At 43.4% G+C, this 14,279-nt stretch overlaps 1 protein-coding gene across 4 annotated transcripts in view; it reads right to left on the reverse strand.

The window, feature by feature from the left end:
- Positions 1-14,279, reverse strand: part of LOC124179787 (protein trachealess) — a 174,474-nt gene that overhangs the window by 135,977 nt on the left and 24,218 nt on the right. For all 4 annotated transcript variants that reach the window (XM_046564528.1, XM_046564525.1, XM_046564524.1 and 1 more), the window contains exon 2: positions 2,467-2,499. Coding sequence is in view for 3 of the 4 variants with exons in the window: in XM_046564525.1 (XP_046420481.1) it covers positions 2,467-2,499 (33 nt within the window). In the remaining variant the exon portion in view is untranslated. The remainder of the gene's footprint in view (positions 1-2,466; positions 2,500-14,279) is intronic.

The following is a 14,279-nucleotide window of genomic DNA, read 5'->3' on the forward strand; positions in this document are numbered from 1 at the left end:
TTTTACGCTGTTCAATTTATGGACAGCCACGAGACACTTCGGTTAATCTCGAACAACGGTCGTTTCAAATCTTCGAAGAGGGATCTGAGACGCGTTTTTACTTGCTATTATTACATATCGACTGTTCAAGGCAGTCAAGTTTCGCAGTTTTTGAAAATTTTTTTAATTTCGCATTTTACCGTGAGTGGAACACTGAACCAAGTCTCGAATCGTCTATAAGGAGGTTATGATCTGCAGTTAATAGTCTTCAACACTCACCGTGACGATATAATTCGTATCAGATGTCAGACCCGCGCGATTCGATCAGATATCGAAGAACGTTCGCGGTATTTTTGAAACTGCTCTTCCATCGAAGGATTGTTCGGCTAAAAAATCTGTTACCGAAAAACCTGACGATTCTCTACTATATCTCCGCGAGATTCGTAAAAAATTAAACAGATTCTGGAATTCAAACTTTAACAGATCCGAGCCAAAGACCCCGACTTGGCTCGATAACGTCACACGCGTTATTAATTACCAAGGTTCGGTTGTTTGTAATTAGCGTCCGATCAGTTATAGTTAATTGCCGAATTTAATACCCCCCGACTCTCGTACCCCGCAGTCCGCAGGACCGGATCCACAGCCATTAATTATCCCCTGCCTGTTCTCGACTCTTATTTTAGAGAAATTTTAACCAGCATATTGGAAACCCTTCTTTTGCTCTACTTTATACGAGAAGTTGGGCGTATCTCGTCTTACTTCGAGCCACCGCGCGGCAAAATGAACTCGCAAAGATATTACGCGACGACCATTTTTCTTCCACGATTCGCCTCAACTTCGACCCTGCGTCATACGCCAAAAGCTGATGCCTGTCCCGCCTGAGCTTTCGCCGGAGATGAAAGCACGCGGATCCCGGCCGTTCCTACGATTCTTCGTCAGCCGGACCCGCCCGGTCACTCTCGCGTTGATTTATGTCCCTGTGCAGTGCAGAAGCCCCCTGCTTCGGTCTCAGCCCCAGAGTCGACGATTCGCCGCTTTAAACAATGGAATTGCATTGCAGCGTCAATCTTCTTCCATCAATCTCAACTGTATTCCTTCGCAATTTTATGCCCCCCGCCGCCTCATCTCGCTCCTTCCCTCTCTCTATCGGCAAATTGAAAGACCAAAAACGATAAACTGCACGCCGGCTGATAGATTCAAGATTTGATTACGAATAATTCTTAGTGATTGATTAACGAACGAATCGGTTTATACGAAAACAAATTTCAAATCCGTTCCGGCGAAAACAAGTTGCAGATATGAGCTCGGGCGTGCAGATCAACTGCACTGAGTGACAAGTGCGAGCTGTCGAGAGAATTCGCAGCTTTTTATGAAAAGTATCGTATCGTTAGGCCGAGGCGCGAACTTGCTTGGCGATAAATTTATGCATGTCTACGAATAAGTGCCCTCAAATGTACAACGCGTTGTATACATAATATTGTACACATAGACCTAAGGAAAGAAGAAAGTTGAACGAGAGGAGATATAACTCATACGAGTAAGGGGCCTCTGCGCGTTCTTGGCCACTGCATCAATCAATCTTGACGCGAATAATTATTCCCAGCCTGGGAGAATAACCGTTCTTCCCGACCTTCGCGAACCTTTTGAACGAAGAACCTTTTGAAATATTATACACGAAATGGATTGGATTGCTGCATAGTCAGTATCATAAGTATACACGGGCATTCTACGGTATCTCGATCAAGATTCTGCGTCGATGTCTCAAATTGTCTTTATAATTTTTCGTATGAAAGTATATGACGCAAAATGCAATCGCAATTTTTTTCAGTATTTTTCGTACCAACGTATTTGAAGAATAATTTTGAAGCTTGAAAATAAAACACTTTCTGGAATCTGAAAAAAATTTATCGAGGTGTCATGGAATGCCCTATACGTATATAATATATATGTATATGTGTATATATATATCCTCATTTCTCATTCGCGGACAATTAATTTGCGTCGGGATTTAGAAAGGAAATCAAAATCCATATCTCACGTTTATACGATAAAGGCAAGTAGCGTTGTTTGGAATTTATGTGGTGCCAAGCGTGAGGCAGGAATATATTGAACACGTGTGTAACCTGACGGTGATTTCAAATTCATTGCCACAGTTGCAGTAACAAAGTAAAGCGTATTGAAAAATTGAGATCGTAACTGGGTGCAGTAAGAATTATGGTGAACGGTGATTTCCTGAAGTGAGATCGGGGAATTTTGTCGCTGCGAGTATGACTAATTATCATTTCATGGAGCCAAATATGAGAAATAAATCCCACGAAAGGAGTGCTTACTAATTTTTCTAAACACATTTCGCTTGAGTGAAGAATAACAGTGCTCGGAATCATAATAATCGTCGAATAAGAAGCCTTACCGAATTTGCAATTGCAAAAATTCGACAACAGATGATTGGTAATATTTGTACAGTAAAGTGCGCGTGAAGATTCTTACCTATCCGTCCAGCAGAGAGCATCGTCGCGATACCTGAAACAAAAACGAGGTAAAATCAGTTAGTTGCAATTCCGGCACACATGCATTCGCTTCGTAAATATTAGCATGTGTACAAGCTAGTGCCTGAAAGATTAAAAACACTGTAGAAAGTAAAATAAGAAATTCTGTTTATTTCCTCGCGAAATTTTGTACACCTCTCAACGAATCCGCAACCGCCTGCACACTCGGCAGTAGCTGATCCGTGTCCGATCGATTTTTATGGACCGAATCGCAGTTGAGACACGGTTGGGCAGCTGCGTATTTGGCAGACGTCATTCGCGTCATTGTCGAGTGTGGCAGCGCACGTCTGACTTCTCCGCCTTTTTACTAAATCACTAATTCGACTTTTCGTTCCCCGTATAGGAGCCCCCTCTCCCCCCCCCCCCCCCCCCCCTTCCCTCCCTACGCTTTTTAGCTTTGACCCTCGCGCGCAATTTCCGTGTCGCAGAGCTTACAGGGAAAAGCTTTTATATGAAAGCCGAGCCATATGAATAAGATCAACGTCGTAAATTTCACGCGAGTCGAGCCTAATCTCGAGATGCGAACGGAGAATCCTGCAGTTGATTCGCGTCAGCACCTAGTGCAGCTTCAATTTTGCCTCCGGAAATGATTCTTCTCATCGAACCTGATCTGGCACCGTTTAAGAGTGCGAAGATTGTTTTTTTTTTTCTGAATACGAGTATAGGCACAAATATGTTCCGCGAGTAAGTCTCACCCAAAATCTGAGAAGACTCGATTACCAGTTCAGCCACCGCGTGTAAGAGATTGGCGGTGCTCTCTCTCTCTCTCTCCGTCTCTGCCTCTCTCCCTCTTTCGAGCCTTCAGGGCGTTAGCGTAACAGGAAAACATGCGACGCGCATCGCTGATTTATACCCGCCATGTGTTATCTGGCTTTTAAGTGCTAAGTCCGCCGATGCAAAGATTAAAAACTCGCGCAGGAGCGCGCATTCCTCAGGCGAAGCAGGACGACAAGAACCACCGAGACCGGTGTGGTGGTGCACCTGCGATATTCTTATGCTAACGCCGGAATATTCGGATAACAACCGCCTTCACCGAAGGGACGTCGCGTCGTACAGTCTGGCCCGAAAGGGAATGCCACGTCATGCCTTCTATACACCTCTGTATCCATACATATCCGTATAACAATCCTCCAGCTCCTGCAGAGAGTTTCAAATCTCACAATCGTATTCAAAAACAAACCAGTGTGTCATACTTCCGGTACCTTCGGCTTTTGAATGATATTTTTCACCTTTCTTCACGAATTACCAAGATATGCTGGAGTGTGAATTTCTACACATGCAGTGTAATTATTTTGTAAGGATCAAAGTTTTTCGGATACCATTTCTTTTGATATTCGATAACTTGGCTAGAAAAAATCGCTGACACTATTGTAAAGAAAACTATTTTCAAGGAAAAATTCTCTGCTACAAAATGGCTATCGCGAAAATCTGAAAAAAAGTTGCTTTGATCGCGTATGACCGTATGAACTCGGATTCACTTTACATATTTGACGTAAGTGATTTAACGATAGGACCACTCGAAAAACAATTCATATAGACTAATTATAGAACATAGCGCTTGAAGCCAAAATTTTCAGCTTCAAAATCGTTTTTGAATCAACTTTTTACTTGCAATTTATACAAAGGTACAGCCTTTCGAAGTTGTACCTTTTGTTGGTCAAAAACAGTGGGAGGGGGGGTCCGTTAATTTTTTCCCCGAGTGTAACTTCAACACTTAAATAAGGGATTACACTCGACTTTACGAACCTACGTTCGGGATACGAGCGATGAACGCGTCACCCACTCTTCCGATAATTTCCAATAGTTCATAACTCGCGAGTTCTCGAGTGATGCGGATGCAAGAGGCGAGGTTAGGGAGAAGGATGAGAATGAGGATAAGGCCTGCACGGGTAAGAGAAGAGGAATGGATAGGGCGTGACGGGACAGCTGATTCACACGGGAAGATCGGCGGGGTCTGTCAACGCGACATGATTTAAAGCCAAATATTACGACAGAAGAGGCATTCCTCGGCTTTCTAAGCACTCCCCGATCACACGGGCGTACATATTTTAAGGAGCTGAGGAAGGGAGGAAAGGGGGATTGGGAAAAGAGGAGGACAGTCGGCCGGGGCTTCGACACTCGTGCAGATATTCGAGCAACGGTTTATTACCGGCCACGTCTACCCCGGGCAACGAACATTGATTTAATGCGCGAGTAATTGGGCGACCGGACGTCTCTATGAGTGCCACCTTCAACCGCTAATGTCCCCCACCTCTGTCGGGGGATGGCAACCCTCTCTGTGGCATGCCGAACTCGTTATTGCCGGTTTTATTGCTTTGCGGGTGTAGCCGGAATCGGGACTGCGGGGTAAACCAGGACCTTTCCACCGTAACTGACCGCCCGATGCCCAGTCGGTATCCTCAAGTTTGAATCCACGGAGCCACTGCCGATTCGATACTGACGATAAACTGGAAGAAATTTAGCTGCGGAGAGCGATTCTCCTTGCACAAGCATCGAACCTCTCCTCTGTAACGAATGATCGATTTAATATAGGGACAAATTCGTAAAATCGTACGTGAGTTGTGTTTCAATCGGATCCAATTTATACGGGCGTACAGCGGAATGACTAAAAAAGAGATGAGTAAACAGATGGTTCGAGAATCCCAATCGCCCCAGTCTCAACAAACTGCTGCAGGTGAGGTGTGAGATCGAGGCAGAGCCCCCGTTATTAGATCACCAGGCGGCAATTTATTCGGCTCTACCGACAGCTGATTTCCTCCTTTGGCCAACGTCGTAGATTATCCTCCACCTTTAATACCAGAGTCCCGTTCAGCGCGGTAAAGACGAGTCTAATTCAGGCTAATTTACCATCGAAATATAATAAAATAATAATCGTACGTGGCAGCGGTTAATTTACGACACCTCGAGTCAGGGTGTCAGAGTGCTGTATTTATTTCCATTACTGAACATTCTCGTCGAGATATAACTACGTACGTATTTGAGACGACCAAGCGAAGTGAGGACAGGCGGTAATTGATGCTAGTATAATTGAAACTGAAGTGCGCAACGATGCTTTACAAGTGATTTAACTCCGGGCTTATTGCCAGTCGATTATATTACAGGTACACACGATTACGCAACGTCGTGATTTTGCGGTGTGAATTCTCATCAATGTGGGCAAAATCAGCGATTTATCGTGCGTAATATCCTGAGAGGCGTCGCGAATTTCGCGGCCTAAGGGAGCAGCGTGCCGCGTCGAAAGCTCGAGTCCTTCGGTCGGCGGGGGTCGTTTAAGAATGTTTTACAAGTCGTTGTAATACGCATACGGGGTATTCGGGTCGGCGGAGGTTCGCCGGGGGAGGAACACGTGTCGCGCGTCACATCCCCCGGTGTAAAGTTTAACTTGGGTAACACCGGGTGCACGAAATGTCTATTCTCTAGTTCGGCGGCGGGACGAACGGGATTTCGGAGGTGTGGGGGAGAATCGTGTAACGACGATCCGATTCGTTGGGACGCTGGGACGTTGTGACGTCGGGACGTCGCGGTCCGGAGTCGTAAGTCATGCTTTGGTTCTCGCTTTGAACTCGAATGGCTCTCGGTTACGACGTCGCCAACCATCGCAGCCCGGGCTGCGGAACACCGCCAAAGGTTTGATACCGTCGCGACGCCGACGCCGCCACGTTCTCGCGTCAAAGTAACCCTTTGTGATATCGGCCCGGTCACGCGCGCCGGATTGAGACATCAGAGAGGAAGCTGCCCTGCTCTTTCCATCTCGCCCGCGTTTCACCGCCGTTATATTACTTAAGCACCGCCGCGTTTAACGAGCTTGTGGTATATTGCCACCAAGATGATTAACGACGATAGAAAAAGATTACAACCGCTTTGTAAACTCGCTTCTTCTGCATCTTCTTCTTCTTCCTTTTATTACTCGCTACAGCGCACCGCGGCTGCAACGCGCCTTGCTAGCGGCCCGTGGAATCGACCAAGATTAGGTACACTAACCGTGCATGAAAAACAAGAATGCCGGAAGCTGTTGGCACGAGCGAACATCGTTACTTGGCAATTTTTTTTTTATTTTTCGTCTTCGGTTTTCTACCTCTCTCACACTCCGTGAGTGCGAACGCCTCGGCGAATTTCGCATATCTTCTCGCAACGCGATCCTCGAATGATAAAAAAAAGACATCACGGTGTCTTCGATGAAAAGTGCAAAATTTTCTAACGTGTTAAAAGGTAACTTTAAATCATCGGTATTATAATAAAAATTTCGATTAAATATAAAAGTTGTAAATAAATCTTAGGTTCCATTTTTCATTTTCAATCGACTGAAATGCAACTAAACTATGCGTTCTGAAGCCACAAAAACTAACTTTTAAACTGTTTAAACTCAAAAAAACATCATCTAGTATACAAAATCCACTGGTCAAATTGGATTGCAAAGAAATTCCTCGAAGAAATCGTATACCTATATCCCTACAGATACAAAGATTTATCCGCCAGAGTTTCGAGGTGTGTACCGTGTATCCCCTCGACGTAGGTATTACCCGGGAGCGTTTTTATTTTAAAAATAAAGTAAAAGTAACGAATTTTCAAATCGATCGCAAAAATACGTTATTCGAGGCGGAATGCAGCGACACGCACAGATCGAGCGGCGTAGCCGCGGTATTTTCGCTTCTCAAAAATTCTGTATCCCTGCTCCGGGGGGCAGTGATCTCCGTGTCCGTGCATCGTCCGTTCGCATCATCGCATAACTTAAGTTTTTCTGCAACGGGCTGCCCGAGGCGGAGCCCCGAAAAACAGCTGATTAATCGAAACCGCACAGATACATTCCTTGCCGCGAAGCAAGGCCCCTCTCACCACGCATACAGGTGAGCGTTTAGCTGGTTCCCCGTGCTTTGAGGCCGCGCGTGTTCCGCGAGAGCTAACAATAAGCGATGGGGTTCGAGGGGTAATGAACACCGGTAAAAGGACGAACAATCCCTGTCACGCAAGCTTGTCGACATCCTGGGCAAAAAAGGAGACAAACTTCTTTCTGATTGTTTCAATTAAACAATAGACGACCGTTAGTCAGCCCCGGCATTTAGCCCCCCGATAATTACATACCTTATACCGACCGATATAACGTTGCAGTTCCGAACAAGGAGCGCAACGACTCACCTGCCGAAGGCATTCCATTTCGGTAGCACGAAAAAGGTTGGAAAAACAAAACTACATATTTCGCACAATAGAGATTAGATCTATTACATTGCTATGGTAGCTCAATTTTCAAGCTCGAATCACGCTGTTTATTACGAACGCACGAGCTGGTAGAAACTGTTCATTGAGTGAAGAAAGCGTATTCGAGGAGATGGGAGAAAAACGTGCAATCCTGGAGCAGAGAACAGCGGAGGGTATACAAAAGTATTGTAAAAGCTACTTGAGGAGGAGTATCCGCGGTTCGAGGAAGCTGTGCAATCCCCGAGTCGCCGAAACATTCCGACGTATATATAAGAGTCTGAAAATAGGAATCCAGCTTGCCGGGTAACGAGCCACCCGAGGGACGCGGTCCGGACTCGAGGCGTGGGTTCCAGTTCGTTTTTCGCGTCATTTTTTCAGCCCGAATATTTGATGACGAATTGACGACCCTCGCGCGACGCTCCGATCTCGACACCCCGGGAAACGCCTGGGAAGGCTTATCTCGCTTCCCGTCCATCGGCCTGGACTTCGACGAAGAACGTCGCCAACGTTTCGTGTTTTGCCTCGACGAACGATCGGACGCCGCGCCGTAATTATTGGACACAGAAGAAGCCAAGGGACTCCCTTCGCGGCACACGTGAGCAACTCTTCGTTCCTAAACGCGTTATGGCAAGGAATGCGGGCTACCGGTATTTTCAGTACATGTACCCACCTCTATTGCCAAGTGCACAGGAGCAGAATCATTAAGAGTTGCCAAATTCCGGGAAAAACTAATCGGTCGGGGATCCTGCGGTCGTCTAAGGGATGCAAACGAAGAAATAGCTCGCGGAAACGAGTCGACGAACATAGACGAGAAATAAGTGTGGTTAAGCTGACTTTTTGCGTTTGTTTTACGGCAGTGACGAAATTACTAAGTCGCATTAAAAATACCTCTGGTTCCCATCTCGCCTTCTTCGCCCCGAGCAGAGTTCTTCGTTATTTTTTCGAACACTGCAGAGCACATCAAGAAACAGTGATGATAGCTCGTTTTTCATCAAACCATGCAGGCACCAATTAAAACACAGACAATTTATTGATCTGGTTTTCTAAAATTATTTTCTAGTTTAATATACTGCATGTTCTATTTCACAAGCAGTCGCACTGTTGTATAATTATTTCAGTAAAAAAAGTGATAATTTTAGTGTCATTAATATGAAGCATAATATGCCAGTCTTTTTTTTAAGCGATTTACGTAAAGGAAAACGATTATTCAAGCACTCAGACTCTATATTAGGTTCAGATGAATAAGATCAAATGAATTAAGAAATTAAATAATTAAACCCCTCAGTCTAAGCATAACCTTGATCGAGGAGGAAAAATCATCAAATTTGGGCCAGCACTTAACGGTACGAACAAAAAATTGTATACTTCAAATCAATAAATGAAACAATTATCTACCAGAAAGTTCATTGCAACCTAAATCCATCCGCGCATATTTATCCTTATATTCCGCAAAACGTTCAAGTTCAACCTTCAAATGTACATTACAATAATCATGATCAAATAACGTGGTTTTCCACACCCAATGCCATTGTGGACCTTGACGAATGTTCAAAAATTAACGCGATGATGAAATCTGTGAAGAGAATGAAGATCCGCGTTTTGAATAAATTAAAATTATAGAAGTACGATTAAAAACTCGTTTTCATGCACGAAAATCTGCGTGATTTTACAAAGGGATATCTGAGAATACATACGCGCCGCGTGAATATCGGATAAAAATAGTCGAATGATTTCATAATTGAAAGCCATGCGGCAAGCCGGCACGAGCGAGGCTTCTTATATTCAAATTAAACACCTGAGTTGAAGGTTCAGCGACCCGCCCGACTAATTAGTCGATTACGAAACTTGTGGATATCTCGTTGTTGTTTAAACGATTTTCGCTCGTATGAAGTGGTCCCGATTTGCATACAAGTATTCAACAGAACCGCCGACAAACCTCCAAGCTGCACAATACAGAATGATAGTGCATTCTCTTTTGCATAAAATTTGACTGACAGTGGGAAATTAACCGATGAAGTGTCGGTTTCGCTACGATATTTGTTGTCCCTGATTGCTGAGAGTTTTTCGAACTTGACCGATCTTAAAATACGATAAGATCGATGCAAGAAATTCCGCAGCACTTGATTCATCAAAAAAACTACAACCACTAACTGAAAAGCTGCGCGAGTGAGATTTCCGTAGTGGATGGAATCACGGACCAGTCGACACTGATTGTTAACCGGGTGTGAATCGGGGTTTGACTACTTTCAGCTACCCAAATATAACGAGTTCGAAGTTACCGAATTTAACCCTTGCGGTGCACACCAGGGTCAATATAACCCTACGGTATCTTCAATTTTCCGGTATTTTGTTGTTTCATGAATTTATTTTGTCATATTGAGAATTTGCCGTGAAATATAATAGTTAAAGAGTATCTCGATTTCTTTAAGTATTTGGAATCGATATCTCAGTTTCTACGGATTGATTTTTGAAGCGGGGTCTCCAGCGACCCCGGTGTGACGCCAGTGTTATATACAGGGGGTGTGCAGCGTAAGGGTTAAACAGACTGTAACGAATATGTGAGCTTACAGCACTCGTTGTGCGTTTGCTTGTTATTGGATATGGATTACCAACACAGGCAAAGCTACAATGACTGTTGAAAACTACGCCTGCCTTTATTCCCTCTGTAACATTATCACCACATTATTCTTCTGTCCTAAGAATCTAACAATCAAGTTTTCCTCATACTGCCGTCATTCCTGATCATCAAAATCTTTTCAACGCTCAAACTTCTGTCGCTATAACATCGCTTGTACGTACAAACTATCATCAAATACGTGACACGAAAAACTATTTTTATAAAAAATAATGTTATGTTCTGTAAATGAATGTAATCGCTTTCTAGTCGATAATATATTTATTAGAGCGTAATGCAAGGTTTGTTTACACGACGGTTGCCCGGACCAAACTACCTTGAGTTTCGGGATATTGTCGTTTCAGGTGTGTGCTTGTTTTCGAGCAAATGAGTGTACGTGTGTTTGTGTGCGTGTGTGTACATACATTACAATAAACATTTACACAGAGCTTAACCATGACACAATAAAATTATCACATACGATGCTTGGTGCGGGAAAAAAGTGAAATATAACACGTCTACAAGATATCGGTACAACTGAATAAATATTACTGCAGCTTGTATTAGTCAGCGCGGAATGAATATGATACCAGTTAAATTGCGTGTGAAGACAAACGGGGAACTCCGTAATTTCCTGCGATAATTGCAAATATTTCCACACGTTTATACGCTTACGTGGCTTGACAAGGTATATAAACGCAGGCGGATCGCATCAGGAATCATCAGACAAGTTCGAACTCTGTTCAACGACACTACAGCCAACTTATTTTATACCCGTACGTCATCATGCGTTTCATCGCCTTGATCATCGCGCTGTTCATCGGGCTGGTACACAGTCCGTATCTTGCCATGGCAGCGACGTCAACGGAAGGGCCAATCTGCGGTAACGTGAGGTGTACAGCTGGGGAGAGGTGCATTTCGGAGCAAGTCGTCTGCGTCAGAGCTCCGTGCAACCCTGTTCAGATATGCGTTGAAGATCTCTGAAGGATACGGTTCAGCAGCGATTCATCGGCAACGTTTCGAGTTACGTAAATCAGCAACAATTCTGAGCCTGTTAATAATCACCTAATGGCGTAGCTTGCATGGTGAATTTTTTTCGTGAATAAATATATGACCGATGCGTTAAAACGTGTGCAGTTTCTTTTACCGATTCTACCTTCTTAATTATTCCCAACCTCGTCGATCCTCCCGTATTAAAAGTTCTCGATGCCGTGAAGATAAACAAGTTATTCAAATATAGTTCGAATTAGACATTTCAGTGACTTTAGATTACTAATTTTAATCAACTGTATCCACAGTTTTTGTTTCAAGTTCTTTTCTCAGTAACTCATCTCTGTTAATTTTAAGGTTTCCTCCCTCTGGATTGAAGCTCGTATCACACATACAACAATTTTTCTAAATAAAGGTTAATAATATCCAATAATAAATATCTTCAACATTTTACCGCAATTGATGGATCGAGTTCGGAACTGAAATGTTATTTTTATTTATTATGACTCGATACGTTGGTCCTGAACTTTAGACAGAATTATTCTGGCAGATTATTATTTCATCGACTGAAGAAACCTGTTGTACTAATGTCGAACACGAATTGCAGATTGTAAATGCGTTACGACATAACCCAATTAGACATGATCGCACGTGCCAGGCACATCATTTTTCTATAAATATTGTACATTAAACATCACACTTGCAGACCACGATGCGTTCATTTTTGCCTCTCAACTTCTTGATCGATCTGCATGCCGGTATGTTTGAATATGCATCAAGAAATTAATAATTGCAGTAAACAAATTTGCCATTCGGTATATGAATAGAATATGGAGTATAAAGTTCGATATAAAATTCTTGATGCAGCATAAGCGCGTGAATTAAGCGTTATCCTGAAATTCTATCCTGGTTTAATCTTTGAATAATTTTATTCGCGATGAATCAAAGTTTATCTAGACCTGGGTAGCGATAATTACGCTACTCGGTGTCTACTGTCTCAATTATAAATTCATTTTTCTTTCAGCTACAAAAGATCTGGCATTATGAAAACAGCTTATAACTCTGTTAAGCATATGTAGTAAATACCACGGTGTATTATTTATTATTCATCCATAATGTGCATAAAATACGTACTCGCCGGAATTATTATAACGGGTTTTATAATTACACTTAACATGCATTGCAGCAAACCTGAATAATGAGCACAGATAATGCCTTCGTCCTACTTAGCACCGATGTTCTTCGGGGATTCCGGTGATTATGCATGTATGTAGGAATCCAGCTTGTCGAAATTTGGCTTTCAAGGAGAGCATTTAAATTAACCACGGTGCATTTTGTTAGTATTTGCGTCATATTTTCAAAGTACGATTATGGCTTCCTTCACTGTGATCGGGGTTGCCGAAAGGTGGAGTTACAAGTATAAGTCACTGCTAGAATCTTAATAATCGCGGTAATTTTTAAACCTAAATGGAACGGCCGAACGGTGATGGATCTGTAACAACTTCAATTTTGCCTGGTTTTACGCTGTGTATATTGTAGTTGCAATTAAGATGTAATCTCAAATCAGCAATAATGATAGGTATCTCTACATCACGTCACATGTGCGCAAGGGCTGAATAAGAAAGCACTGCAATGCGTTAGTGACCAGTCTGGGTATTAATGTTTCGGGTAGCAGGTCCGATTGTGACTGAAATTTATTTGAAACCCGCGGCTCGGGAGCCTTTCAACAAATCCGACGTTTACGATCGTCGAAACTCGCCGTGTGTCGTCAACGACGGTTTCTGGCCGGACGTCACTTCTCACTTAGATAACACGGCTCTTAAAAATTACCAACACGATTGTAATCCTGGTTTCCCGGTTTACCGTCGTGCTCTCAGTCTCCAACCGTGGCTCAACTATTAGCTACAATGGCCGAGATAAGCTTCAGGACCACCCTACCAGCACTATCATTGCTGGCTGCTGCATAGCTTACGAGGCTTAAAAAGAGACGATTTATCGGTTTTAAATACCAGCACAGCATTTTTTTAAATCAGAATCTGAGATTGAATTTGTGTAGCATTTGTTGAGCGAACAGAATCAAGCTTTTTTGTGAATATTTTCATCAGGCAAAACACGAAAGGGAGACAAGTTCTACGTATAATGTCACTGACCTGCTGTGAAAGCAAACTGAATTACGAATTACACTAAGCAAATGTATTTATTCATTTCATGGGGTACGTTCTACAAACGCGGAGCATTGGAAATCCATAAATAAAATAAAGTATAGCGTTGAATAAGTGGAAACTATCACAACTGACATGTGGAATTTAATATTAAAGTTTGTAATATACGGCCGTAGCGGGTGGGGGGGGATCGATCAGATGTTAACAAGTCGTGTTTCACGGATTGGCGCACCAACACAAAGCGCATCGTTCTAGCGACTACGCCCGTGAAACACCGCGTACTCGACGACGATTTCTTTGACGGTGAAGGCTAATGGAACGAGGGATTTGAAAAGCGGAACCAGGACCAACGCCAGAAAAATTGAAAGCTCATCTCCTACCCGCCAACTGCCAGGGGTTACACCTCAGGAAATGCAAAGAGGGAGAGATGACGAACAGCAAGAGAGTGGCGCAGGGGGGAGGGCGTATTATAGTCGAGGATCTTAGTGCAGTGCTCGGTTATCGGAAGGTGTCGCACATTTTAAGTAAAAGCCGAAAGTTTGAACGAAAATAAGAAAGGTTGTTTGAAAAAACACGAGATTTCAATTAAAGAGACAAGCTTAGTAATGAGGCATTCTGGATTTATTAGCTCAGGTCTTCGGGGGCCTCGGTTCTCTGCGTGTGAGCGCCGAAGCCTCGAAGCAGAAGCAGAAGAAGAAGGAGAAGGAGAAGGACCTCGAAATGGTCCCACGCCGATCCTTCCAGGATCCTCACCTTTTCGAAACTCCTCCCTTTCAAGGATGCTACTCATTTGCA

This window comes from Neodiprion fabricii, chromosome 4, assembly GCF_021155785.1.
Source record: "Neodiprion fabricii isolate iyNeoFabr1 chromosome 4, iyNeoFabr1.1, whole genome shotgun sequence".
Lineage (NCBI taxonomy): Eukaryota > Metazoa > Arthropoda > Insecta > Hymenoptera > Diprionidae > Neodiprion > Neodiprion fabricii.